The sequence below is a fragment of the Mustela nivalis genome (assembly GCF_964662115.1).
Source record: "Mustela nivalis genome assembly, chromosome: 17".
NCBI classification, from domain to species: Eukaryota; Metazoa; Chordata; class Mammalia; order Carnivora; family Mustelidae; genus Mustela; species Mustela nivalis.
Window position 1 is genome coordinate 43,057,440 of NC_139036.1, and position 24,640 is coordinate 43,082,079.

The following is a 24,640-nucleotide window of genomic DNA, read 5'->3' on the forward strand; positions in this document are numbered from 1 at the left end:
AAAAGGATGTACAATATGAGCTGCCAATAGAACAAGCTTTTATGTCCCACAGAGAGTTAGAAATGGGAGGGGTGGTGGTGGTGGTGGCAGTAGAAATACAGATTTATTAGTGTTTTGCACAGAAATGCAAAGCGAAGCCATGAAAAGGATGGATGTTCTCAAGACAGACGTTGTTTTGAAAAAAAAAAAAAAAAAGCTGAGTTAGGTTCTTAGGAAACATGCACATATATTTTTCCTTTTTTCTTTTTTTTTAAAGATTTTATTTGTTTGACAGAGATCACAAGTAGGCAGAGAGGCAGGCGGGGGTGGGGGCGGGGAGCAGGCTCCCCGCTGAGCAGAGAGTCCAATATGGGGCTCGATCCCAGGACCCTGGGATCGTGACCTGAGCCGAAGGCAGAGGCTTTAACCCACTGAGCCACCCAGGCGCCCTGAAACATGTACATTTAAAGAATGGGGGGTCGGGGGGCAATGAAACAAAGAGAAAGATCAGAGAGACAGTAGCAGAACAAGGATAAAGCAGTCCCCTGGAAGCAAAGGAAATCATGCCCTTTAAAAGAACATTATAAATTGATTGGTTCATCCATTCATGCAACAAATATTTGTTGGGCACTTTGGTAGGTCAGGAACCGTGCACAATGAAGGATGGACTTGAGTGGGAGAAAGGTTAAAGATCAGATAGGAAATTGAGAGGGTGACAAAGTCAAGGAAGCGGTACATATTTTCAGGTACGGGTGACCTGAGCATGTTTGTCAACTAGGGGAGAGGAGACAAGGAAAGGAAAAGAGGGAAGATTATGCACATAGTAGTTGTAGAGGCAACTGGAAAAGAGAGATAAGAAGATATCCCAAAGTGTTGGTCTTGTAAAGGAAGAGTGACACTTCTTCCTTTGAGTCCAAAAGAAAAAAAGTTGAAGTGGAAAGGAATTCTTGTGTGAGAATCAAGTGTGGTGACAGACAGAGGGGGAACGATTAAGAGGTTCAAATTTTTGACTTCAAGTTCACAAACTAGGAGGGGCCTTCTGCAGAAAGGAGATGGAGACCCGTGGAATGACTTGTTGAATGGAAACATTTAAAGAGTTAGTTACCTGGAGGGATGTTACAGGGAGTCAATAAAAGGCAGTGCTGGGCTGCACTGAGAGCCCAGCAGTGAAGTCAGTCAGGGAACCTGGGGCTCAGCCAGCATGTTCTGTGATTTTTTCCAGTAATACAACTCGGCCCAGGAATTGGGGAAGGTGGGTGTGGAATGGACGTGGGGGCAGGAAGCAACAACCCTGGTCTGTTAAGTGACCAGCAGGTAGACAAGCAAGGGGGACAGAATGGGGTAGTCTAGGCTGGGTAAGGAATCAAGTAAGACCAAATCGGGTCCGGAGATTTGAGACTAGCAAAGTGAGAACGTGAGAGATAGATAGCTGTGGTCAAAGCGGGCAGCTCTGAATCACGGAAGCCAAACCTTTTCCAGAGATAAAAGCTACAGATGTGCTCCCACGGGGGCTGCAGGAGACCAGGGAATGGCGGAGTCGAAGGACATAGCAACTGAGGAAACCGGGGAATTATGAGGCATTTGTTAAATGCAACCGACACGAATGTTAATATTAAAGGAAGCCCAGCAGAGGGGGGAAAAGCCTAGGCAATTCTACCGTCAAAGAGTGCCGCTTTGGATAAGTCACTGCCCTTCTCTAGAACTGAATGAGAAGACTTCTCGGGGCTCTAGACGGTAAGAATTTTTAGGATAACGGCAAGGGACTGGCTGATCAGCGAGACCCCTTCCGTTGGGCCGTCCCTCTCCGAAGTGGCATCCGGAACCTTTCTGCTGTGCTTTTTGTCCGGACGTGCCGAAGCGGAGGCCGGAAGTCCTTTGCCCGGACGTTCCGGGTTTCCTGGACTACTACAATGGCGATGAGTTTCGAGTGGCCGTGGCAGTATCGCTTCCCGCCCTTCTTTACGTGAGGCTGAGACCCCGAGAAGCCCCGCTGTGCCTCCCTCCCCTGCCCCAGACCCCGGGCTCAGCCCTGATGCTTCAAATGGGGAGGGGGAGAAAGGACCCGGTCGCCACCACTCCCAGTCCCCTACATTGTCCCCCAGACGCGCCTCCGGCAAGTGCTGCCTCTCGCTCTCTCACTCCCTCTAATTCTGCGCCCCACCCCCTTCACCCGGCAGGTTGCAGCCGAACGTGGACACTCGGCAGAAGCAGCTGGCCGCCTGGTGCTCGCTGGTCCTGTCCTTCTGCCGCCTGCACAAACAATCCAGCATGACGGTGATGGAAGCTCAGGAGAGCCCGCTCTTCAACAACGTGAAGCTACAGCGTATCCTCCCTCAGGCTCTTGCACAGCCCACACACATGCACTTCCACGCTTTCCCACATGCCCAGACTTCATACCCTCTTTCACCCACAGTAGGCAGGTTCCCACCCAAACTGGACTTGGGAAAGAGCCGGTGTGTGTGTTATAGCTGTCTTCCATTTTATCCCCAAACCCCAACGCTAAATGCAACCTCAAACCCCCTTGCCCTGGCTAGTGACAAGGACCTGGGTGTCATAGAATCTCTGCCCTGAAGCCAGGTCCCAAACTTTTCAACCCAAGCCCTTTTGACTGTGAATCTCCGGTCCCCTTCTGAGTGAAGCTCAAGCTCTGGTATTACCTTTGGTAATTTTCGCCACCTACTCTCTTCCTCCCAGGAAGTAAAGGTCATTTGTTTTTGCTGCCTGATTCATACCTAAAATATCTGTGGAGAAAGTCTGAAGGAAGGAGAAAGGACAGAGGGCGACAGATGGTAGTACCGTTCATTTTTAAAGCTATTCCCTTTAATTGAACTAGTTGCTCTTTGCCTTCCTCCTCCCAATATCCAGGAAATGCCAATTTATAGCCTGTTGGGGAATTGCACATATACGTGTGTGGGAGGGAGAGGAAGGGGACCGGTGGCTCTCAACATGACATTGGCCATAAGAATTTTTATCCTACCCAACTCAGTCCATCAGTGCCCTTCCCTTAACTTCAAACCAGGCAAGCTTCCTGTGGAATCAATTCAGGTTGTATTAGAGGAACTAAGGAAGAAAGGTGGGTTCAGGGCCTCAGATTTCCTTATTTTTCCTCCTACTTGGCTTTTCCTGAGGGCAGATTGCCATAAGACTTTGCCTTTTTTTTTTTAAAGATTTTATTTTTAAGTAATCTGTACAGCCTATGAGGGGCTCTAACCCACAACCTTGAGATCAAGAGTCACCCACTCCACCAGCGGTGCCAGCCAGGTGCCCCACAAGTCTTTGCTTTTAACAACTTTTTTCTCTCCCCTGGCTTGGAACCCATAGTGTTCTGTACAATAGGTAGTCCAATTCCCGGGTCTTTTTTCCCTGTTGGTATTCACCACTGAAATCTCTCCATCTGTGTTCTGAGACCTGGAGAGAGAAAGGAAGAGAATTGGTGCCTTGCAGTTAGTAATAAAACAGATTTCACTTCCTGAGAGCTGGGTCTCTTCCACTGTGTTCCACCTTGGTTTTGCCTTCTGTCCCTTCTTAGCATAAGATGCTTTCATAAGTATCTTTTTTGCAGGGAACCTGGAGTGGTTGGATAAGAACAAGTCTAGCTTCCTGATCATGTGGCGAAGGCCAGAAGAATGGGGGAAACTCATCTATCAGTGGGTGAGACTATTCCGCCATGGTGACCCATGGCAGAGAATTGTATCTATGTTCAGCAGATACCTGGTGTTCCCAGGTCTAGACTGAGCAAAGTGGGCACGGGCAGAAAGAGGAAGTATAGGTCTTCAGGCATGCCTCTTTCAATGACTCAATTTCCCTGGCTGTGTAGAACTTCCCTGCCTTTGACTGCAGGAGGCCAGAGGCTACATGAGGCCGTGTTTGGAGAATGCAATGCTGGAACCATGAGTGCTATTGTTGGCTGGAGTCTCTGGCCACAGAAGATAAATGAGGAAAGGAAGGGAAGGAAGAGAAAAAAAAAAAAAAAAAAAGCCTGGGGCCCCTCCCCCTCTGTACCCTTTGGGGCTGTCCACCGTGTGAATGAGACATTCTGAACCAGTATGGGTGTGGGGACAAACTCTCTCCCCACATTCACAGCCACCACCAGCCCTAAACTTTCCCAAGGGAGAGAAGAGGGGAAGAAGCATCAACAACCCATATATAACAAACTCATGCCACCTATTTCTGAACAGGAAAACAGAATGAGAGGTCACTGCTCAGACATGTGAAGGCCTGTGGTTTTAGTGGTTCCGTGTATGTGTGTACATGTATAAATATAGCACCTGTGGGGTTTGTGGTGGTTGGGCCACTCCTGCCGAGGTGACAGTGAGCCTGGTTTGGGAATAGGTACCATTCCTGGGTCAGATAGGTGGAGCTGGTGAGCTCGCCTTTTCCCTGGGATTTCAGGTCCTTATTCAACCCCCATTTTCTGTGTCCATAGGTTTCCAGGAGTGGCCAGAACAACTCCGTGTTTACCCTGTATGAACTGACCAATGGGGACGACACAGAGAATGAGGGTAATGCTTCTCCCTTTCCCCCCAGTTTTGTGATCTGAAGCCTCTCCAGTCCTTGTTTGACAGACTTCCCATCCTTGCCTCTGAATTCCAAATACTGCATAATACAAGGCCTTTTAACCCATGTCCAAGGTTTCCCTAAACTACCTGAATTTATATGCATAATACCCCCAAATTTTGTCTGTGGGGGTGTATGTGCATTATTCTAGGGGTAGAGTCCATATTAAAAGATTTTCAAGGGTATCTGTGACCCATGAAAAGTTAAGAATTACTGGTGTAGATGCTGAATGAGGAACCGGGGCAGGAGATTAAGCTGAAGATCTCATTCCCTGCTGACACAGGCCTTTCTTTCACCCTTTATACTTACAGAGGGCTCAAGATTTGTGGGCGTCAGCTGAAGGGATTGGGCCAACACCCCCATCCCCACCCCCAGGCCTTTTAAATACTTTGGTTTCTGGCCAGGCAAGGATTTGTATACTGTTTGATTTTTACATAGTGTAAATATATTCTTAGCTCTTTTATCTCTGGCTTCACATTTTGATCCCTAGGCTCACCAAAAGTTCCAATCTCAGCTGGGGAAAAAGGGGCACCTCCCCTTTCTGCCAGGCTCTGGCTGCCGTAACAGAGTTTACAGCTCTTGGCTGTTACCCCCTGCCCTGCAGGCCTCTGCTTGCTACTCCCACCATCACCCCATGACTTCAGTGCTGCAGCCTTGCCCAGCCCACCACTCGTGCTGGGCAAAGCTAAAGGCTTCCTCAGAAAGCAAGCTCCCTGACTCAAGAGGTAGGCCCCCGTAGCGGGGGGTGAGGTGTGCGAACCTGTTCAGGCTTGCCACCTGCTTCTCACCTCTCCCTGCAGTATCTTGCCATATCTTCAGATATTCAACTGGCCCTTGGCTCCCAGCTTTGTTCCTTTTAACTAGGTAAGGGCAGATACCTGTGCTGGATCTTAACAGTCTCCTGGTCAGAGGTATGGCTACACTTCTTTGTGTTAGGACAGGTGCTCCTGATGGCAGTACTAGAGTTGGACCCTAATGGGTCCAACTAGGGTCAGAATCCAGTGACAAGGACCTTGACCTTCCTAGGCTTTACTGTCCCCTGCTCTGTGGTCCACAAGCAGGTAGTGTCATTCTTGTACATCAGACACTCATGGCGCAGGGGTGAGGGATACATATGAGGGTTGAGTCTGACAGAAGAACCTGGATAGGGAGAATAAGCATGAATTCTCATTTCATGCTGACTCAGGCTTGCTTTCAGCCCTTGCTCTAAGGAGTTTGCAGGAAGGGTTGGCAGCAGCCACAGCAGTATCGATGGTACATGTCTCCCCTGGCTTCAGGGTCTCAGCTTCCAGCTAGACTCTGCTCCTCAGGGGCCTTGAGCCCGCAGAAGCAGAGTATCCCTGATCCCCATCTCTCCCTATCCAGAGTTTCATGGGCTGGACGAAGCAACCCTACTTCGGGCTCTGCAGGCCCTACAGCAGGAGCACAAGGCTGAGATCATCACCGTCAGCGATGGCCGGGGCGTCAAGTTCTTCTAGCGGAGACCTGTCTCCTTTTACTTCTTACCTCCCACCCTTCCAGGGCTTTCAAAAGGAGACAGACCCAGTGACCCCACAGGCTGGATCTGTGACTCCACCAGACTCAAAAGGGCTCCAGTCCAGGGATGGGTTTCCCAATTACCCGGTGCGTCTGTCCCTGAGGAAGGGTGAGGCTGAGGCGCCAGGGGAAAAAAAGATGTGCTTCTCTTTGCCCTACCTCCTCTCCCATCCTCGACTGTCCCCGAGCCAGGCAGGGTCTGTAAACCTTTAACTCCACATGTGTTCACACACGTAAGTACATACACACATGCGCCTGCACAAGCTTCTGTCCCTGCCCCTTCCCCACCCCCTTAGCTGCTATTGCCTCCCCTCTCAGGCTGGTGCTGGATCCTTCCTAGGGGATGGGAGAAGCCCTGGCTGCAGGCAGCCTTCCCGGCAATATGAAGATAGGAGGCCCAGGAAGGGGCCTGGCAGTGAGAGGCCAGGCTGGACACTGATTTATGTGATTTACGATATTAAAAAGCTCAACCCCACTTGCCTGCCTGCCGTTGGAAGTTACTACTGGAGTGGGCATGGGGAGGGCTGTGAAGCGTTGCCCCCAGAGTCAATCCCAGCCTAGGAGAGGGAAGAGGCCTATGGCCTTTGTAAATGAAAAGGTCCTCCAGTGCTGGCAGACTCCAGTGCGCCTGTGGTTTTACATCTGCTGGGTGGGCTGTGTGGGGGCATGCTGATGGAACACAGCTTGGGGACAGACTGCTTGCTTTCTCTGAATTGGAGTAACTTAGTGGCTTCCCCTTCCCTCACGTCTCCCCCACCCCATGAAACCCCTAAACCACTCTGAAGCCCCTCCCTCCATCCTTCTGGTCTGGGTGGGGTCGTTGAGGCCTAGGGGAGCTGAAGAGGTGTAGACCGGATGTGGACTTTGGTTTATTGGGAACTTTGGCAAACAGAAGGAGGAGGAAGGAGGGCCCACGTAGCAAAAACAGCTACTGTGGCCAGGGCCGGGCTGCGGCCAAGGTAGGAGGTGGAGGGGATGGGTGACCGGGTCCTTGGCTTGGGGGAGGGGCTTGCCCTGGGGTGCACACACCCATCCCTGTCCCGCCCAGAGGGACAGCAGCTTAGGAGAAAACCAAACCTTTCCACTGACCTCTGTTTTGTCGGCCTGGGGCTACCCCGGACAAACAGGAGGGGGTGGCGCTACCTTATCTGGGGCGTGCAGGCGGGTGGTAACCTTCCCTTGAACCTCCCCCCTCTTTAGAGCCCGAGAGTCGCGGTCACGTTTCCTCTCCCAGCCCCAGCATCGTGCCTCCTCCGCCCCCCCTACCCCCCCGCCCCCAAGCAGGTTTGCGCACTCCGCGAGCGGACACACCTCCGTCTCGCACCCGGTCAGCCTCGGAATGAGCCTGTAGGAGGGCGCGCGGGGAGGCCGGGAGGGCCTGCGGCCGGGGGCGGGCCGGGGCGGGGCGGCTGAGGTGAGGGGCTGCGCGCTCCGCTCCGCGCGCTGCGGGCCGCTCGGAGGGGGCGGCCCTGGGGGTGGTGGGGCTGGGGGCGGGACCGGGGGCGGGGCTTCGGGGAGGGCCAGCCAGGGACTGGGGGCCCCCGGGAGCTCAGCCGGAGCGCCGCGCACCCGGCCAGTCCGCCTGTCAGGCCGCCTCCTGTAGCCGCCCGGCTAACTGCCTTGTGGCGCCGGCCCTTCCTCATGCTGGCACCCCCGACCCCCGAGACTGCGATCCCCATGTCCCAGGCGGAGGCCGACCTAGCCCTGCGGCCCCCGCCGCCTCTCGCCGCCGCCGCCGGTCCGCCCCGCCTTGGGCCCCCTCCGCGCCGGGTGCGCCGCTTCTCCGGGAAGGCTGAGCCCCGGCCGCGCTCTTCCCGTCTCAGCCGCCGCAGCTCAGTCGACTTGGGGCTGCTGAGCTCTTGGTCCCAGCCAACCTCACCCGTTCCGGAGCCCCCCGCTCCTCCGGACTCTGCTGGTCCTGGCCCCGCGAGGAGCCCACCGCCTAGTTGTCCAGAGCCCCCCGAGGGCACGTGGACCGGGGGAGCCCCCGTGAAGGCTGCAGACTCCGCGCGTCCAGAGCTCGCGGGCTCTGCAGGAGGCCCGGGGTCCCGGGCTCCGCCGACAGTCCCCGAAGCCGCGGCTCGGGAGCGGCAGCGGGAGCAGGAGGAAAAGGAGGATACGGAGACCCAGGCCGTAGCAACGTCCCCAGACGGCCGATACCTCAAGTTTGACATCGAGATTGGACGTGGCTCGTTCAAGACGGTGTATCGAGGGCTGGACACCGACACCACGGTGGAGGTGGCCTGGTGTGAGCTGCAGGTGCGGCTGGGCGCCCCCTCTGTGGCACCTCGGGATGGGACCCTGTGGAGGTTTTGGGATGAGAAATCTAGGAGACAGCAGCAAGGGAGAGCTCTATCTTTCCTGTCAAATGTCGGGACACTCCTGCCCACTCCCCCTTGCTCTGATGATCAATGGATCTAGCTGATTCTGGGCTGCAGAAGGATAAACTGAGGCAGAGGCATAGGGTGGATCCCCTATGGGTTTTGGTCATTCTAACTTTAAAGTCTCTATACTCAACTCTGAGAGTTGGAAGATAGGATGCAAAATCCGTTAGGGAGTCAGTTCAGATCTGAGGGGTGACTGGCCTCACCAGTCTCCTGCAGTGGTTACTATCTCTCCCCTTCCCTTTCCTCTTAGTCTTGAGACCCTCAGTATGACCCTGGTCCTCCTCCTCCTTCACTGTGGATCTTTGCCGAGTGGGAGACTGGGATGATGGAGGCTGGGAGCTGGGGCAGGATCCTCTCCACTTCCAGAAGATTTAGAGTGGTGGTGGCAGGATGCGGCGGCCTTCCCAGGCCCCTTCGGGAGCAGTCAGACTTCTAGATTTCTCCACAGCTGGGGGAGGGGGAGACCAAGTGCTCCAGCCCTGGCCTGAGTCCAGTCCTGCTCCTCATCTCACTGTCTACCTGGGCTTTCCCTTCCCAGACCCAAAGGCACTGAACCCAGTGGGCTCTAGGGGGATGTTGGTGTGAAGGACCTTCTTTCCACTGAAGGAAGAACCCAGTTAAGTCTGAGCCAGCAGCTTTGGATTCAAACTGGGGGGCAAGGCCTGGGTAAGGGTCCTCCCCTCCAGCCCTGGCACTGGACTCACCCCTTGCGCCTGCCAGTGCCGCTCCCCAGGCTCTAGGCCAGGAACAGAAAGGCAGCCAAATGGGGGGTGGGGGGATGAGAGGTAGGCGGGACAGCCATGGGGCAGGGGGTGGTCTTCTGGCGCCTGGTCCTGGATCTTTCTCTGTAACTCCCTCTGCAGCCCTCCTGCCTCCTGTCTGGATCTAGCAGTTCCCAGTTTCTGGGGCCAACCCCCTTGAAGGCCCCAATTCTCTGCCTGCTGTCAGCCTGCTGCCTGCCTGCTGCCTGCCCACTGCCAGCCCCGGGGCGTCCCCTCCCGCCCCATGGCTGGCCTGGGAGGCCACAAAGGCGCTATTGAGCTCAGGACTCCTGGACCGGGCTGCATAAAGGCCCTTGTGTCCAGCAGGGGGTCCAAGGGTGGCCCCAGGCCCAGGATGGGCGTGTCCTTGCAGCAGCCTAAGGGGGCGGATTGAGAATTCAGGGTATACAGCCCGTTGGGCAAGTGATGACCTAGCCTCATCTGTGGGTTCCAACCCTCACTGCTCCTCAGCACCTCCCCATGTGTCCCTTCCTCCTCTCCGTGGGAGTCCTGGGCCTGTTGTGACCTTGACCCCCATCCCCTACCCCACAGACTCGGAAACTGTCTCGAACCGAGCGACAGCGATTCTCCGAGGAAGTGGAGATGCTCAAAGGGCTGCAGCACCCCAACATCGTCCGCTTCTATGACTCATGGAAGTCAGTGCTGAGGGGCCAGGTTTGCATCGTGCTGGTGACCGAACTCATGACCTCCGGCACCCTCAAGACGTGAGCTCTGTGCCTGGTGGTAGTGTTGGTTGGTTGGTGGGAGAGCTGTTGGTGGGAGGTCCCCACTGCTTCTGGAACTTCTCCCAGGCTCCTCAAACTCTAGATTTAGGTTCCAGATCGGGTTCACTACCTCTCACCCACCCCTACTGCGTCTCTGCCTGGGTGAGTGGCAGTGTCCACCCAGCATTGCAGCCAAAACTCGATCTCCCCAGATGCCTCCTTTATCTCCACTCTTTGCATCTGTCTTCCCCCATCAGTCTGTCTCCAAGGCCTCCTTATAATTCCCCATTCCGCCTTCCCAGTTCCATCCACTGGCACTCACTGGTTTGGAGCCCTGCAGCAGCGCCTTCACAGGCCTTCCCCCACTCTGCCCTCACCTTTCCAACCTATCCTATCTTCCTGCAGTCTGGGGAATCTCTCCTTTCCTTCAAGGCTTCCCACCTCTCTCAGGTTAAGGTTCACACTCTGCCTATGCCCAGATTCCTTAGGATCTAGCCTCATCTTGAGCCTAGGTTCCACAGGAACTGAATTCCCACTACCTCCTCCCACCCCACCCTGTTGCAGTTTCGGTGCCTTTGAGTCCAGTGTCCTCTCCGCCTGGAAAGTCTCCATCCCTTCCCCTTTTCACCCTTGAACCCCTACTCATCCTTCAAGACGAAACATAAAAAAGTTATTTCCACTCTGAAGCCCTCCCCCATGCCCAAGGCGGTTAGTCATTCCCTTCCCGCGCTCCCCAACCCCTTCGGCGCTGCCCTATCTACAAGTTCACCGCCGGATCCCTTTTGTACTCTCACGTCTAGCCACCACGCCCCCGACTCAGTTTCTCTCTGGAACGCCGCGAGGACCTGAGCTAGAATAATGCTGGCAGAAGATGTGTAGGCGATAGTGCTGGTGGGAGCCGGGGAAGTTCCCAGCCGAGGTCCCCTCCCCCCCGCCTCCGCCTCCGTGTTCCCGACGCGACCCTGGCAACGTGCCTTTCCCCCAGATACCTGAGGCGGTTCCGAGAGATGAAGCCACGAGTCCTTCAGCGCTGGAGCCGCCAGATCCTTCGGGGGCTTCATTTCCTACACTCCCGGGTACCCCCCATTCTGCACCGGGATCTCAAGTGCGACAACGTCTTTATCACGGGCCCTTCAGGTTCGGTCAAGATCGGCGACCTGGGCCTGGCCACGCTCAAACGCGCCTCCTTTGCCAAGAGCGTGATCGGTGCGTCCCTCCAGGAGGTCCTTGCTATTCCTACCTCTCCCCTCCCCAATTACCCCCTCCCCAACAACGTCAGAAGAGACCCCGGGGACCCTTTCTTCCCATAAAGGCCCTTTGAGTTGCACGGAATTAGGAGAGCATGGGGAACATGGGGAGACCTATGGCACCCCCCCCCCCACCAACACACACAATGGGGAAGGGTCCTCACTAGTATTCCAGAACTCGGGGTGGGGGTGGGGGGATTTGCACCTTCCGGCACCCCCTGGCTAGCTGGTGGTACGCCCAAGAGGAGAGAGGAAGCCAGAGGAAGGCTCCGTAGCCTGATGCCCACTGTGGATCCTACAGGGACCCCGGAGTTCATGGCCCCTGAGATGTACGAGGAAAAGTACGATGAGGCGGTGGACGTGTACGCATTTGGCATGTGTATGCTGGAGATGGCCACCTCAGAGTACCCTTACTCCGAGTGCCAGAATGCCGCGCAGATCTACCGCAAGGTCACTTCGGTGAGAGGGGGTGGGGAGGACAGAGAATTCCAGGTCACCTCCCATTTTCCTGCCCCAGTCAGCCTGTGGTCAATGCCGTTTCCCTTAAAGAAAACCGGCTAGACGCGAAGATGCTCTGGTAAACACCGAAGTATAGCGGAGGCACACACGCTCCCCCCACCCCCGCACCCCCGGCCCCGCTCCCCAGTCCTAGCTGTTTAGAATAATGATGTGTGTAGCGCTCCCTAGAGTTTACAAAGGGTTTCACATCTGATCTTTCACGCGGAGGGTGAGCAGGGAGGGCCTCGGCTGTGCCCTGCGCTTTACAAACGGGAAAACTGGCTCAGGGAGACCTGTTCAAGGTCATACTGTAGATACGTGGCGGGACGGGGATTCGAAATCGAACCGTCTAGTAGCTGTGGCGGGGCTTTGACGATTGCACGCTCTGTTGCCTCGGGTGGGGTGCGGCGGGGAAGCAGAGAGCTGGGGCGCAGAGGTCCGGAGGCCTCATGCAAACCCCTTTCCTCCAGGGCACAAAGCCGAACAGCTTCTACAAGGTGAAGATTCCCGAGGTGAAGGAGATCATCGAAGGCTGCATCCGCACGGATAAGAACGAGAGGTGGGGTGGAGGGGCGCAGGGTGGGTATTAGGGGAGGCTTGGAGGGCGGGCGGCGGCCAGGCTCGGCTCACCGGCGCCGCCCTCAGGTTCACCATCCAGGACCTCCTGGCTCACGCCTTCTTCCGCGAGGAGCGCGGCGTGCACGTGGAGCTAGCGGAGGAGGACGACGGGGAGAAACCCGGCCTGAAGCTCTGGCTGCGCATGGAGGACGCGCGGCGTGGGGGGCGCCCACGGGACAACCAGGCCATAGAGTTCCTGTTCCAGCTGGGCCGGGACGCCGCAGAGGAGGTGGCGCAGGAGATGGTGAGCAGGGGACAGACTGACCTGCCGCTGAGCTTGGGCGGGGCTGTGGGCGTCGACTGGAGGGCCCCGAGTGGGGTCCCTCGGTGGTGCGACTGGCACCCAGCTGACCCCCTCGCAGAGTGTTTTGTAAGCGTCTCCTGGCCCCTCCCGCCTTAACGCACTCACACGCACACTCAGTGTGCGGACTCGCTGAAAGATTTCCTTTTCCAGAGGGTTCTCCAGCCTCCCAGGTTCTCCTGGGTTCTCCAGCCTCCACTCCTCCAGTGCTCTACTTTCTGCTGATCCAGTTTTCCTGGAATGCTCTTCTCTCCAATTTATCTATTTATTTTTCATCTTTTCACCCTCCACCAACCTCGTGTCCACCCCTCCCCTCGCCCCCGTCTTCCTCCATGCTCAGAACCATGAATTTCAGGAAACTACCAAAGGCAGATGCTTAACCCACTGAGCTACCCAGGCACCCGAGTATGAGATTTCTGATAGAAAAGTAGTTATTGAGGGGCACCTGGGTGGCTCAGCCCGTTGAGTGTATGCCTTTGGCTCAGGTCATGATCTCAGGGTCCTGGGATCAAGCCCCACTTTAAGCTTTCTGCTCAGCAGGGAGCCCGCTTCTCCCTCTCCTGCTCACCCTGCCCATGCTCTCTAGAGTCAAAATTAAATGCTTCTTTCCACTTCAACAGGTTTTTCATTACAGGACCCACCACCATTGGTCTTGTTTTTATACTAGAGGACATTCCTGTCTTTCTCCTCTACTAGACTGTAAATTCCTTGAGGGCAGAGACTGTGTTGTATTGATTTTTCTGTCTCTGACAGTGCATGGCACGTGGTTGGAGCTCATTAATAATCCCACATTTGTATATGGCTTCAAGCACTTCCACGTGCCTGTCAGTGTTGGTACCAACCCTGCGTGGAGTGATTCTGTCCTGATGTACTGATGAGGAGATGGAGGGCTCTAAGAGGTTGAGTATCTTGTCCAAGGTTCTGAGCGAGTAAGTGGCAGAGCTAGATTTAAACTTGGGTTGTTCAGATTTTAAGTCAGAGCACCCCCACCCCACCTCCCTTACATGCACAGCGAAGCTTGTCCTTGAGATGAATAAGGACATGGTGAACAGAAGCTGCCAGACCAAGAGAGGCATACCTAGGAGGTAGAAGATGGAGAGCTGGTTTAGGAAGGCCAGAGGTGGGGGGGCAGGAAGAGAGTTTGAGATTTCTTTCTTTCTTTCTTTTAAGATTTTACTTATTTATTTGAGAGAGAATGAGAGAGAAAAAGGATGAGAAGGAGAAGGGTCAGAGGGAGAAACAGACTCCCTGCCAAGGAGGGAGCCTGATGAGGGACTTAATCCTGGGACTCCAGGATTTGACTTGAGCCAAAGGCAGATGCTTAACCCACTGAGCTACCCAGGCACCCGAGTATGAGATTTCTGATAGAAAAGTAGTTATTGAGGGGCACCTGGGTGGCTCAGCCCGTTGAGTGTATGCCTTTGGCTCAGGTCATGATCTCAGGGTCCTGGGATCAAGCCCCACTTTAAGCTTTCTGCTCAGCAGGGAGCCCGCTTCTCCCTCTCCTGCTCACCCTGCCCATGCTCTCTCTTTCAAATGAATAAATAAAACCTTAAAAAAAAAGGAAAGAGGGGCGCCTGGGTGGCTCAGTGGGTTAAGGCCTCTGCCTTCAGCTCAGGTCATGATCCCAGTGTCCTGGGATCGAGCCCTGAATTGGTCTCTCTGCTCAGCAGGGAGCCTCCCCCCACCCCACACCTGACTCTCTGCCTACTTGTGATCTCTCTCTCTCTGTCAAATAAATAAATAAAATGTTTAAAAACAAAACTCTTAAAAAAAGAAAAAAAGGAAAGAAAGAAAGAAAGAAAGATGGCAGTTAAGAGGGTAGGGATCATCTGTGCTAGGTCTGGGTCAGGAACCTGAGAATGTGTGTGAAATGTGGCATAAGAAAGAGCAGGTCTCCGTAGCACAGCTCACACTGGACTTGGGATCTGACCTTGATCCTTTATAGGGATTCTTGATGACACCAGTGACGTCTTTAGGGGACTGTAGAGAATGTAAAGATGTAGAGAAGAATCCCTAGCTTCTGGTCACTAGATGCCAGTAACACTGAGTTTTGACAACTACAAATGTCCCCAGATATTGCCACATGTTCCCCTTTCCCCCCTGAGTGCAACTGACCTACTAGACACCCATGAACTAGTCACAGCTTTCTTTACGTCTAAATTAGAGCTAAGACCTCCCTTGGCAAGTTGCGGGGAGGATTTCATGATGGTGATGTAACAAGTTGCTGGTTCATCAACGAATGTTAGTGCTCTTTCTCCTGGAGAAATATTCTAGAGCCTCCAAGAAGGCATCCTGATGTGTCTTGGAGCAGAGTCCTCACCTCAAACTGTGTTCCTCCCCCTCTTAACTCCAGGTGGCCCTGGGTTTAGTCTGCGAAGCTGATTACCAGCCAGTGGCCCGCGCAGTACGTGAACGAGTTGCTGCCATCCAGCGAAAGCGTGAGAAGCTGCGCAAAGCTAGGGAGTTGGAGGCCCTCCCCCCTGCACCAGGACCTCCACCAGCAGCTGTCCCCATGACTCCTGGTGGTCCCCCCAGCGGCTTCCCCCCGGAGCCCGAGGAGCCCGAGGCGGACCAGCACCAGCCTTTCCTCTTCCGCCATGCCAGCTACTCATCTACCACCTGTAAGTCACCCTGGACTGGGGGATTTGGGACATGACCTTGGTCCCAGTACCCTTGGCCTCTGCCCCCTGCCCAGAAGTTCGGTCCAGCAGCACCGTCCCTTCCCCTGCCTCCCGCGTCTAGCTGTGAACTCCTGGGAAGGAACTCCCACAGCGCCAGGCCCCTCCTTGCTCAGGCAGCCCCCCTGCTCTGCCACCATTCCCCTTTATTTCCCCTTTTTTTGATCCTCTCCCTCCCCCACCAGCGGATTGCGAGACTGATGGCTACCTCAGCTCCTCTGGCTTCCTGGATGCCTCAGACCCTGCCTTTCAGCCCCCTGGGGGGGTGCCATCCAGCCCTGCTGAGTCCCATCTCTGCCTGCCCTCGGTGAGAGGGGGTCACTGTGGGGGGCTCCCAGCCATTCCAAGCCGATGACCTATCTTTCTCCCTGTGAAACCCAACCCCATGACCTGGCCCCATGTCCCTGGAAGTCCTGCACTCTGTCTTCATCTTCCTTAGTTCCCTCTGCCTAGTGCCCCAGCACCCTTGACCCCATCTCCCTGCATCCCAATGATTATTGTCCTCTGACCTCCTAAAAAAATGTCCTATTTCAGGCTTTTGCCCTGTCCATTCCACGTTCTGGCCCTGGCAGTGACTTTTCCCCAGGAGACAGGTAGGTTCTGGTAGGAGCTGGGGTGCTGGAGTGACACATACAGCGCTCTGGGGTCCCGGTGTCCACTTTGACACTCCAATCTCCTTTCCTTTCCCAGCTATGCCTCGGATGCAGCGTCAGGCCTCAGTGATGTGGGAGAAGGGATGGGACGCCTGAGGAGACCCCCAGGGAGAACTCCCCGGCGCAGACCGCGATCCCGGCTACGGGTCACTAGTGTGAGAAAGGGCTACAGGGGATGGGGAATAATCTGCAGGACCAAGATGGAAACTGCCAGCGGGGGGTGGGTGGGGGGCGGGGTAAAGGAGGCCAGCCAAAAAAGAGAGGGCAGTATGTGACTGGTACCCTAAAGGCAGCCAGTCTAGTTTCTGATACCAGGCTTTGGGAACGGAGTCTGCTTCTCTCAGTTCCAGTCTTCCCACTGCCACTTGGTTGGAGTAGGCTGGGGACATGTGATGAGGACAGAGGGCCTGACATCCTCCCCTCTGCTGACTTTGAATCTGAAGGTCTCAGACCAGAATGACAGAGTGGTTGAGTGCCAGCTGCAGACGCACAATAGCAAGATGGTGACCTTCCGCTTCGATCTGGATGGGGACAGCCCGGAAGAGATTGCAGCTGCCATGGTGAGGGGGAGAGAGAGGAGGGGACAGAGCCTTTGGTTCCAGGACAGGAATCTCCTGTCTGATGTCCCCTGGTGCTGAACTCCCCCTTCCTCCCTCCCGACAGCAAGGGTTTTTAAAGCACAGTAACACTGAAGACATCTCTGCCCTTGGAAGGTGGGGGAGATTTTTATTTATTTTGTGAGCTTCAGATCCTCAGCTGGAGCAGTCGGATAACATGAGGGTATCCATAAGTGCTGTGGTCAAGTACACGCTACACATGTGATCCTGTGTCTGTGGGTAAAGGGTGGCCTGGGGGCAGCAGGGGGGAAGAGGCAGAACTTAGTCTGGGTCTTGACAACAGCAGTGACGACCGGAAAGGGCGGGTCTGGAGGAAGTACAGCATAAGGAAAGGCATGGAAGTAGGGAGTCACTTGGAATGTGGGGCTTGCGGGGGGGTTTATGAGGAAACCTGGGTCACTAGAACTAAGGGTTCCTAGAGGAGAAATGTGGAAGCAAGGTTGGGCAGAAAGAGTTAGAGAGTGTGTAATATGGTGAGAATAGGTTTTAAGAAGACTATTCTTCCAGTGAAAGTGGGAGATGGTTGGTGGGAGGGAGTCCAGTTGGCAGAAGAATACGATAAACTACAAGTGATCCGAGGAGAAAGTGAATTATAGGGAAAGGGAAGAAGAAAAGGAGCGAATCTGAGAGTTATTTCAGGAAAATACATTGCTCTGTAATCCAGTCATTTTTTGATGTAGTATGGGGCATGCTCAGTGAACACTTGAGTGGAAATGATAGGGGGTTAGGAAGAAGGGATTTCATGGGTGACTTGTAGTGTGGAGAAGATAGTAGTGGTCGTAGTGGGAGCAGACCGTTAAAGGAGAGGGAAGCTGGAAAATGAAAGCATGTTTTCTTAGGGGTCATGATGAGCTTGAATAACAGGGGCAGGCAAGAACCTCCCTAGGAGCAGGAAGCAGTCAGGCAGGGCTGGATCTAGGATCCAGAAGTGGATCTAGGAGTTGCCAGAACAGGAGGGAGAGTGAAAGGAGATGAGCTTGCAAAGCCAGAGGCAGAGAGGGTCTGAGAGTGGGTCTCAGCGGATACCCTCTTTTCTGGGCTGGGGAGGAGTAGGTCCCCAGAAGACACAGAGGTGGAGCCCGAGAGGCTGGAGGAGCCCCTGAAGATGTTAGCAAAAACTGAGTGAACAGAGAGTTTCAAGGAGGTGACATAGGATGAAGCCCGAGACAAGACCACACTGGCTTTTGTCAGAAGAAGGTCTTTGGGGGAGAGCTTTCAGTGGAGTGGGGGCAATGGATGCCAGTAGTGCAGGAGAGGGGGGAAAGAGAGAAGCATCAGGCTTCAGGAACTCTCTTTAAAGCTTCTCCTTCATCATGTCACTCACCTCGTATCAAGGACAAAGACAAAATATCATGTGGTGCAGAGGCTTATCGTCTTCCCTCTAGCCATACTGGGTTCTGAGTGGTCCTCTGAAGAGGCTGGGTGCCTTTCCAACTTCTGTCTTCGTCTGCTCAGGGCTGCCTTGCCTTGAAAGGCTTCTTTCACCAGGCTTTTAATCCCGCTCAGATCCCACACAGCCAGAGTGAAACCGCCGCCCCCCCCCCCCCGCCCGCAATGGACCACAGGGTCCTCTGCTCTCTTTTCTTTCCCTACCATTGTACCCTCCACTCCTCTGCAGCGGAATTCTCCTGGGGCTTGGATCTGCTCTGGCTTTTTTGGCCCCACACCATTAATGGCTGACCACCTATGGTTAGAGTAAGGTCCCAGTTCTGGAGCATGGCCTTTGAAATCCACAGCACTCCCAGCTCTGCTGCGGTCTTCACTGCATCGTGAATGTGCCAGGTCCTTTCATGCCTCAGAGCTACTACTCACACTGTTCTCCCTGCTCTTCTCTTCCCGATGAACAGCATGGAACCGAGGAAGGGCTGGGCTTTCACATAAGACCTGTGTTCAAGGGCAATCCTCTCCAGTCCCCGCCCTCTTCTGGAGATTTGTACTGTGCCTCAATAAACTTTGTATCACTCAATAATGTAGATGATAATACTCATTTTGCCAAGATGTTCTGATATAGCATATACTTTATGAGAGGTGATAGATGTATGAGAAATGAAATTATATAAGAAGTATCCACACATGATAGGTCCTCAGTGAAGGGTGGCTTTCTCACTCATCCTTCCAGGCTCAGCCCTGTGAAGCCATTCCAGCTTCCTTTATCCTCCTGGATGGCATGATCTGCTCTCTCTTGGGAATGGCATTTTTTAAAATTGCAGCAAAAAGCATTTAACATAAAATTTGCCATCTTAACCATTTTTAAATATACAGTCCAGTGGAGTTAAGTATATTCACGTTGTGATGAAACAGATCTCCAAGACCTCTTCATCTTGCAAATCAGAAACTCTGTACCGTTAACTCTCCCTTTCTCCCTGCTGGGATACCATTTCTCTATACCTTGATCACAATGCCTTTCCTACCACAGGCTGACTTGCCGTATATTATGTGTACGTCTCCCTTTCACTAGATTTTGGGCTTCCTCGGGGTCAGGACCTTGTTTTATGCTTCTCTGCATTCCTCACCTAGAGTAATGCTTGGTACATACTGTGTGCTCAGTGTTTATGAAATTGAATGTTACACTTACCATCCATTGCCTTATTTTTACTTAGCAGAGGAGACAGTGCAAAGAACTCGGGCTCTGGCTTTAGACAAATCTGGGTGCACATTTTGTGATTTTAGGCAGACTGAACTTAACCTTTTGGAGCATTGGTTATCTTTGAACTCTCAAATGGGAATGTGCAAACAGAGCCTGGGGAGCCATTGTCATCATTAAATGAGATAAGACCCTGGAAGGAAAGATCTGGGGTAGAATGCATCCTAGGAATGTTAGCTCCTGTCCTCCAAGCTGTCATTCTTACACTGCAAGTTGGTGGTTGGCACAGCAGTGGGGTGAAGGGTTGGCTCTTAAAGATCAGTGCAGGGGGCTAGGGAGAAGTGGGATCACTGAGCCCTCTCTCCCCTTCCTGCTGACCCCTTGCCAGGTGTATAACGAGTTCATTCTGCCCTCGGAGCGAGCCGGCTTCCTGAACCGTATTCGGGAGATTATCCAGCGAGTGGAGACCCTGTTGAAGAGAGACACTGGCCCTGTGGAGGCTGCTGAGGACCCTCTGGGCCCCCAGGTCAGACCCCTCAGGTCACCTCCACCTCTCTGCTCCAGACTTACTCCTCTCTGCCTTCGCCAGTGCCCTTGGCTGTTAACTCCTTCATCTCTGGGACCCTAACACGATGGCTCTTGCCCCATTTGAGAATCTGATGAAAGCTGTGGGCCCTCGTTCTAGAAAAATGTGTTCAATGCATACTTTTCAACTCATTATTTTGATAGGATTTCAGACTTACAGAGAGGAGCTGCAAGAATTGTGCTAAGAACTCCTAGATACCCTTTGCCCAGATTTGCCAGTTGTCAGTGTTTGGTCACATTAGTTTTGTCACTGGCTTCCTCCCTCCCCTCTCTACATGGATGTGCACATATTACTGTTTTCTGAACCACTTGAGAGCAAATTATAGACATGATACTCCTTTACCTGTAAATATTTTAACACATACACTTTTGAGTCCCTTGAAAGTCCTTTATGGACTCCTAGAGGTTCATGGGTCCCAGCTGAAGCCTGCTCTGAATGTCCCATCTAAGACTCAGCTCTTCCCCACTGTGACCATGGGCCCCATTCTCTCCCTCAGGAGGAGCCAGCACTATTGCCTGCCCTCTCGGGCCCCCTCCCAGACCCATCCCGTGGTATGTACAGAGTTCTGTCCCTACTCTCACAATCCTTGGTATTGTTTCTGGGAAGGGCGTAAGGAATGGGGGACTGGAACTCAACACTCCTTCCTCACCCGCAGAGCTCCAGAGCTGCACCTCCCTGGAGCAGAGGAGCTGGGCAGCCTTCTCCACCTCCTCATCTTCTTCTGGAACCCCTCTGTCTCCTGGAAACCTGTTTTCCCCTGGAAACCTGTTTTCCCCCGGAACCCCTGTTTCCCCAAGTCCTATCTTCCCTATCGCTTCTCCCCCGTACTCCAGCCCCTCCCTATTCTCCCAAGTGTCTTCAAATCTCTCGCCACTTTCCCCTGGCTCTCCACTTGCGTTCTCCCCCAGCGCTACCCAGGTCCCTGACCCAGCCTCTCATTCTCTGCAGAGCTCTGTCCTCCCTTCTCCACCTGCCTTCTCTCCCAGTGGCTCCCAGGTCACGCTGACTCCTCCTTCCTTTCCCCCCTGCCCCTCCACATCTCCCCTCCCCTCCACCACAGCCGCCCCTCTCCTCTCTCTGGCTAGTGCCTTCTCACTGGCTGTGATGACTGTGGCCCAGTCCCTGCTGTCCCCCTCACCTGGGCTCCTGTCCCAGTCTCCTGCAGCGCCCCCTGCTCCTCTACCCAGTCTGCCCCCACCTCCCCCTGCTGCTCCTTGTGACCAGGATAGGCCTTCACCTCCAGCGGCTGAGATGGAGAATGAGGTGAGTAGGAAACCAAGAGGGGTGGTTAGGGGCACTTTGTTCTGGATCATTCCCCTCCTCACGGACCCACACTTTGTAGGCCCTGCCAAATCCTGCTCGGCCCCTTCTGGGTGAAGCCAGACTCGAGCCCATCTCTGAAGGTGAGGCTTCTGATCACCGACCTTCCGCCGCCCGTTATTCTCATTTCATATCCTGCCCCTGCTTTCTCTCCCTCCTTCCATGACTCCTTCCTTGTCACTCTACAGAGGGAAAGCCACAGCTTGTGGGGCGTTTCCAAGTGACTTCATCCAAGGAACCAGCTGAGCCTCTTCCCCTGCAACCAGCATTCCCGGCTCTTTCCAGTTCCCTAAAGCCTCCAACCCCTCAGCTGACCTCGGAGAGCTCAGACACAGAGGATAGTGCTGGAAGCGGGCCGGAAGCCAGAGAGGCTCTGGCTGAGAGTGACCGTGCCGCTGAAGGCCTAGGGGCTGGAGTTGAGGAAGGGGACGATGGGAAGGAACCCCGAGTGGGGGGCAGCCCCCCACCCCAGAGCCATCCCAGCCCGGTATGGATGAACTACTCATACAGCAGCCTGTGCCTGAGCAGTGAGGAATCCGAGAGCAGTGGGGAGGATGAGGAATTCTGGGCTCAGCTGCAGAGTCTTCGGCAGAAGTGAGTCTGGGGAGGAAGGACAAGAGGTAGACTTGGGAGAGCAAAGCACGTGGCCAGCGCTCATGCTCCTGGTGTATCCTCAGGCACTTGTCAGAGGTGGAGGCCCTACAGACACTGCAGAAGAAGGAAATCGAGGACTTGTACAGCCGGCTTGGGAAGCAGCCCCCACCGGGTATCGTGGCCCCGGCTGCTATGCTGTCCAGCCGCCAGCGCCGCCTCTCCAAGGGCAGCTTCCCCACTTCCCGCCGCAACAGCCTGCAGCGCTCTGAGCCCCCAGGCCCTGGTGAGACTGCAGTGGCCCAGCTCCCATCTTTCCCGGGTCCCCTTCCCTACTGATCTGGCTTTCTTCCAGGCCCTGGGGGTCTGCCCCTTGGTGTGGGGGGACTAGCCCCCCTCTCCCCATGGCCCCTTCCCTCACTCAGTGCTCTCCCTCCCCATCCTGCACCAGGCATCATGCGAAGGAACTCCCTGAGTGGCAGCAGCACCGGCTCCCAGGAGCAGCGGGCAAGCAAGGGGGTGACATTCGCCGGGGATGTTGGCAGGATGGTGAGGGCGGGCCCAAGGGAGGGCGAGCCCAGGGAATGGTAGCTGACTGCAGCTTCACCCTCCTCCCATCCTGGAGGTTTCTTCAGTGTCTTTTCTTTTCCCTCCAGTGAATTCAGAACAGAAGCCATGTGTCTCCCCCACACCAGGGCCCACCATGGAGCTTGTGCTCTCAGAATCTGCTGACCAACACAACTCTGCAAGAAGACCCCAGTACTGAGGGAGTAGAAGGCCAGAGGGGCATGGAGAGTGCTGCTCCATTGTAGGGAAGAGCCAAACATGCGGGAACTGTTTACTGTGTGTAGAAGGTGCCAGTTCTGCAGCCTACCATCTTCATGCCTCCACATCCCCAGCCCAGGGTCAACCACTAAGCAATCCCATTCAAGCCCTGATGTTTCTAGAGGGCACACTCTAGCTGAGCAAGTATAGGGGGTGTGTTCACTCTAGAATTCGCAACAGCCAATAAAACTGCTGGAAACTGGATTCTGTGACACCGTATCTGTTGTGCCTTTAAGAACTGGGGGTAAAGGGACGCCCGGGTGGCTTATTTGATTGGGCAGCTGCCTTAGGCTCAGGTGATGATCCCAGTGTCCTGGGATCGAGTCCCACATCGGGCTCCTTGCTCGGCAGGGAGCCTGCTTCTCCCTCTGTCTCTGCCTGCCATTCTGTCTGCCTGTGCTCGCTCGCTCTCCCTTTCTCTCTCTGACAAATAAAATCTTTAAAAGAAAAAAAAAAGAACTGGGGGTAAAGCCTTGTGGGGTACGGCAGGGGAAAATTCAGAAGGGACTCTCCTCACAATGGGAATCCAGGCTTGCAGCTCCCCAGCCTTCTGACTTCCTGCCAGCAGTTTGTGAGGAGACTGCAAGGTCAGTGATCCACTCAACCAAACTAAGGTCTCATCCAGACCCCAACTTAGGCCTAGAGAGGCAGGGCCAAGTATAAAAAGAAGGAAGACTATCCCTCATCTTTCATCTACTCTCTCTCTCAGAGTGGGAAAAGGCAGGAAAGCTGGAGTAAGGATGTATTGTTTTTAAGGGTAGAGGACAGAAGAGTGACCTTCCCTCCCCCAAGACGTGGTTCAGTCTCACACAACCCAGTGACCCCCCCCCCCCATGATCTCTCCCTTAAATCAAATGGAAAAGATCTCACGGAAAAAGTAATTCTAGTTAAACATTTACAGCTCCCCGGGGCAAAGCCACTGCTGCAGCTATGGCCTGTGGATCTTTCCAACAGTCATGTCATTCATCAGCCTTAACACACTCATGTGGCTCCAAGAGAGGTGACTCAGTTTATTACTCTCAACCTAACTCCCATTTTCCCTACTTTAGGCTCCAACATTACATAGAGCTGCCACCCCCACCCCCACAACAGCCTAACCCCTGGGAGGTAAAGAGGGTAAAACCACAAAGTCAGAAATCCTGAGAAAAGCCAAGGTCGCATAACTCTCAAACAAAGAAACAAAATACAAGGAGGGCTCAGTGACTGGACACAGTCTGTGTAAACTGGGCAATATTCCCTTGACCGGGTCAAATGCAAAAAATTCTTGGGCGCAATCATCGTCCAAGGTTGAGGCCAACAATGCTGGGTGCAGGCTTCGACTTCTACAGGGTCATGGGGCATCATTCACCACGTGAAGGGGCTCCAGCAGGTTGGAGACGTGCAGTGCCCATTCGGTTTAGGGTCCTGATGCTCTTGCCAGGGCGCGGGCTCGGGCAGCTTTGGCCTCGTCCTCCAGCTCATCTAGGAAACGCTCCTGGGACACGGAGTAGAAGGTGTAGCCATCTGGGAAAGTGGGTTCAGGAAATCTCTTGGGAGTACGCATATTGCCTTTTCCCAGACTCTCTCCACCACCCTTGTTACTCTCTCACCCTCCCAAATCAGTGATTTGATCTTCTGCCCTCTGCTTTTCTGAGCCCTGACCCCGATTCCGTTATTACTAATAAGTCATATTAAAAGAGCATTTTAAAATGACAAAATAAGTTACCTCAAACGCTTGCCTCGGCATCAGAAATGGCCAAGACTTTCACAGCTCGGGCTCTTTTTAGCAGCCCCATATTGCCCTACTACGCGCCTCTGCTCCCTTTCCCTTGTCCCCATATGCCTTCTACTGAGCCTACAGTCTGGACGGATACAAATAGCTAACACCAAGGCCCCGATGCCCAGGCCGGTCACGATGTTCCGGGTCCGCCGCTGTGGCAGACTCTTCTGCCACTGGGCGAGCTGCACCTGCCGCATGAACTGCAGCTGCTCGGGAGTCAGCTTCTCCCGAGTCGGGTCGATGCGCTGAGCCACAGGGCCCTTTCCACTCTTTGCATTGAGAGGGTCACCAGCTCCCGGGGCTGCCATGTTGCGGTTCCGCCCTCTGTACGCCCAGGGCGCGAGGGTTGCTGGGAATAACAGGGGATCCTGGGAGTTGTAGTCCGCGTTTTCTTTCCCGACGCGAGTGCGGCTCT

The 24,640-nt window shown here is 54.3% G+C and overlaps 3 protein-coding genes and 2 long non-coding RNA genes across 9 annotated transcripts in view; 2 read left to right on the forward strand and 3 right to left on the reverse strand.

Moving 5' to 3' along the window:
* The window catches only part of LOC309851284, a 94,758-nt gene that overhangs the window by 1,957 nt on the left and 68,161 nt on the right, over positions 1-24,640 (reverse strand). The window lies entirely within an intron of this gene.
* VPS25 (vacuolar protein sorting 25 homolog) lies at positions 1,830-6,547 on the forward strand. Of its 2 annotated transcripts, none has more exons than XM_082706302.1 (6): positions 1,830-1,942; positions 2,157-2,302; positions 2,999-3,052; positions 3,542-3,630; positions 4,406-4,481; positions 5,902-6,547. In XM_082706302.1, the coding sequence occupies exons 1-6, from the start codon at positions 1,890-1,892 to the stop codon at positions 6,012-6,014; spliced, it is 531 nt and encodes a 176-aa protein (XP_082562428.1). In that variant the 5' UTR covers positions 1,830-1,889; the 3' UTR covers positions 6,015-6,547. The 2 variants fall into 2 exon arrangements, with proteins under 2 accessions (XP_082562428.1, XP_082562429.1); XM_082706303.1 differs by lacking the exon at positions 5,902-6,547 and adding an exon at positions 4,848-4,999.
* LOC309851279 lies at positions 3,059-11,023 on the reverse strand. Its single transcript, XR_014304703.1, has 3 exons — positions 10,935-11,023; positions 8,233-8,373; positions 3,059-3,387 (listed from the first exon to the last, which is right to left on the reverse strand). It is a non-coding gene; the product is annotated as an uncharacterized lncRNA (long non-coding RNA).
* Positions 7,549-22,667, forward strand: WNK4 (WNK lysine deficient protein kinase 4). Of its 4 annotated transcripts, none has more exons than XM_082706213.1 (19): positions 7,560-8,331; positions 9,773-9,945; positions 10,931-11,151; positions 11,494-11,651; positions 12,161-12,249; positions 12,336-12,552; positions 14,966-15,233; positions 15,476-15,597; positions 15,825-15,883; positions 15,981-16,098; positions 16,387-16,503; positions 19,533-19,670; positions 20,227-20,281; positions 20,386-20,993; positions 21,073-21,133; positions 21,239-21,644; positions 21,728-21,927; positions 22,093-22,190; positions 22,298-22,667. In XM_082706213.1, the coding sequence occupies exons 1-19, from the start codon at positions 7,714-7,716 to the stop codon at positions 22,298-22,300; spliced, it is 3,729 nt and encodes a 1,242-aa protein (XP_082562339.1). In that variant the 5' UTR covers positions 7,560-7,713; the 3' UTR covers positions 22,301-22,667. The 4 variants fall into 4 exon arrangements, with proteins under 4 accessions (XP_082562341.1, XP_082562339.1, XP_082562340.1 ...); XM_082706214.1 differs by having other exon boundaries at positions 7,596-8,331; positions 22,093-22,148; positions 22,298-22,387; XM_082706215.1 differs by lacking the exon at positions 22,298-22,667 and having other exon boundaries at positions 7,549-8,331; positions 22,093-22,287.
* On the reverse strand, positions 23,453-24,549 carry COA3 (cytochrome c oxidase assembly factor 3). Its single transcript, XM_082706309.1, has 2 exons — positions 24,320-24,549; positions 23,453-23,969 (listed from the first exon to the last, which is right to left on the reverse strand). Exons 1-2 carry the CDS (start codon positions 24,531-24,533, stop codon positions 23,863-23,865), a joined length of 321 nt encoding a protein of 106 aa, XP_082562435.1. The 5' UTR covers positions 24,534-24,549; the 3' UTR covers positions 23,453-23,862.

Excerpts from the sequence above, each read along its gene's own strand:
- VPS25 (XM_082706302.1), top strand. The coding sequence starts at position 1,890 with ATGGCGATGAGTTTCGAGTGGCCGTGGCAGTATCGCTTCCCGCCCTTC. Across the intron at positions 2,303-2,998 it reads CAACAACGTGAAGCTACAGC|GCAAGCTTCCTGTGGAATCA; the intron begins GTATCCTCCCTC and ends ACTTCAAACCAG. Across the intron at positions 4,482-5,901 it reads GGACGACACAGAGAATGAGG|AGTTTCATGGGCTGGACGAA; the intron begins GTAATGCTTCTC and ends CTCCCTATCCAG.
- WNK4 (XM_082706215.1), top strand. The coding sequence starts at position 7,714 with ATGCTGGCACCCCCGACCCCCGAGACTGCGATCCCCATGTCCCAGGCG. Across the intron at positions 19,671-20,226 it reads AGGACCCTCTGGGCCCCCAG|GAGGAGCCAGCACTATTGCC; the intron begins GTCAGACCCCTC and ends TCTCTCCCTCAG. Across the intron at positions 21,928-22,092 it reads CTCTGAGCCCCCAGGCCCTG|GCATCATGCGAAGGAACTCC; the intron begins GTGAGACTGCAG and ends ATCCTGCACCAG.
- COA3 (XM_082706309.1), bottom strand. The coding sequence starts at position 24,533 with ATGGCAGCCCCGGGAGCTGGTGACCCTCTCAATGCAAAGAGTGGAAAG. Across the intron at positions 23,970-24,319 it reads GGCCTTGGTGTTAGCTATTT|ATGGCTACACCTTCTACTCC; the intron begins GTATCCGTCCAG and ends CCACTTTCCCAG.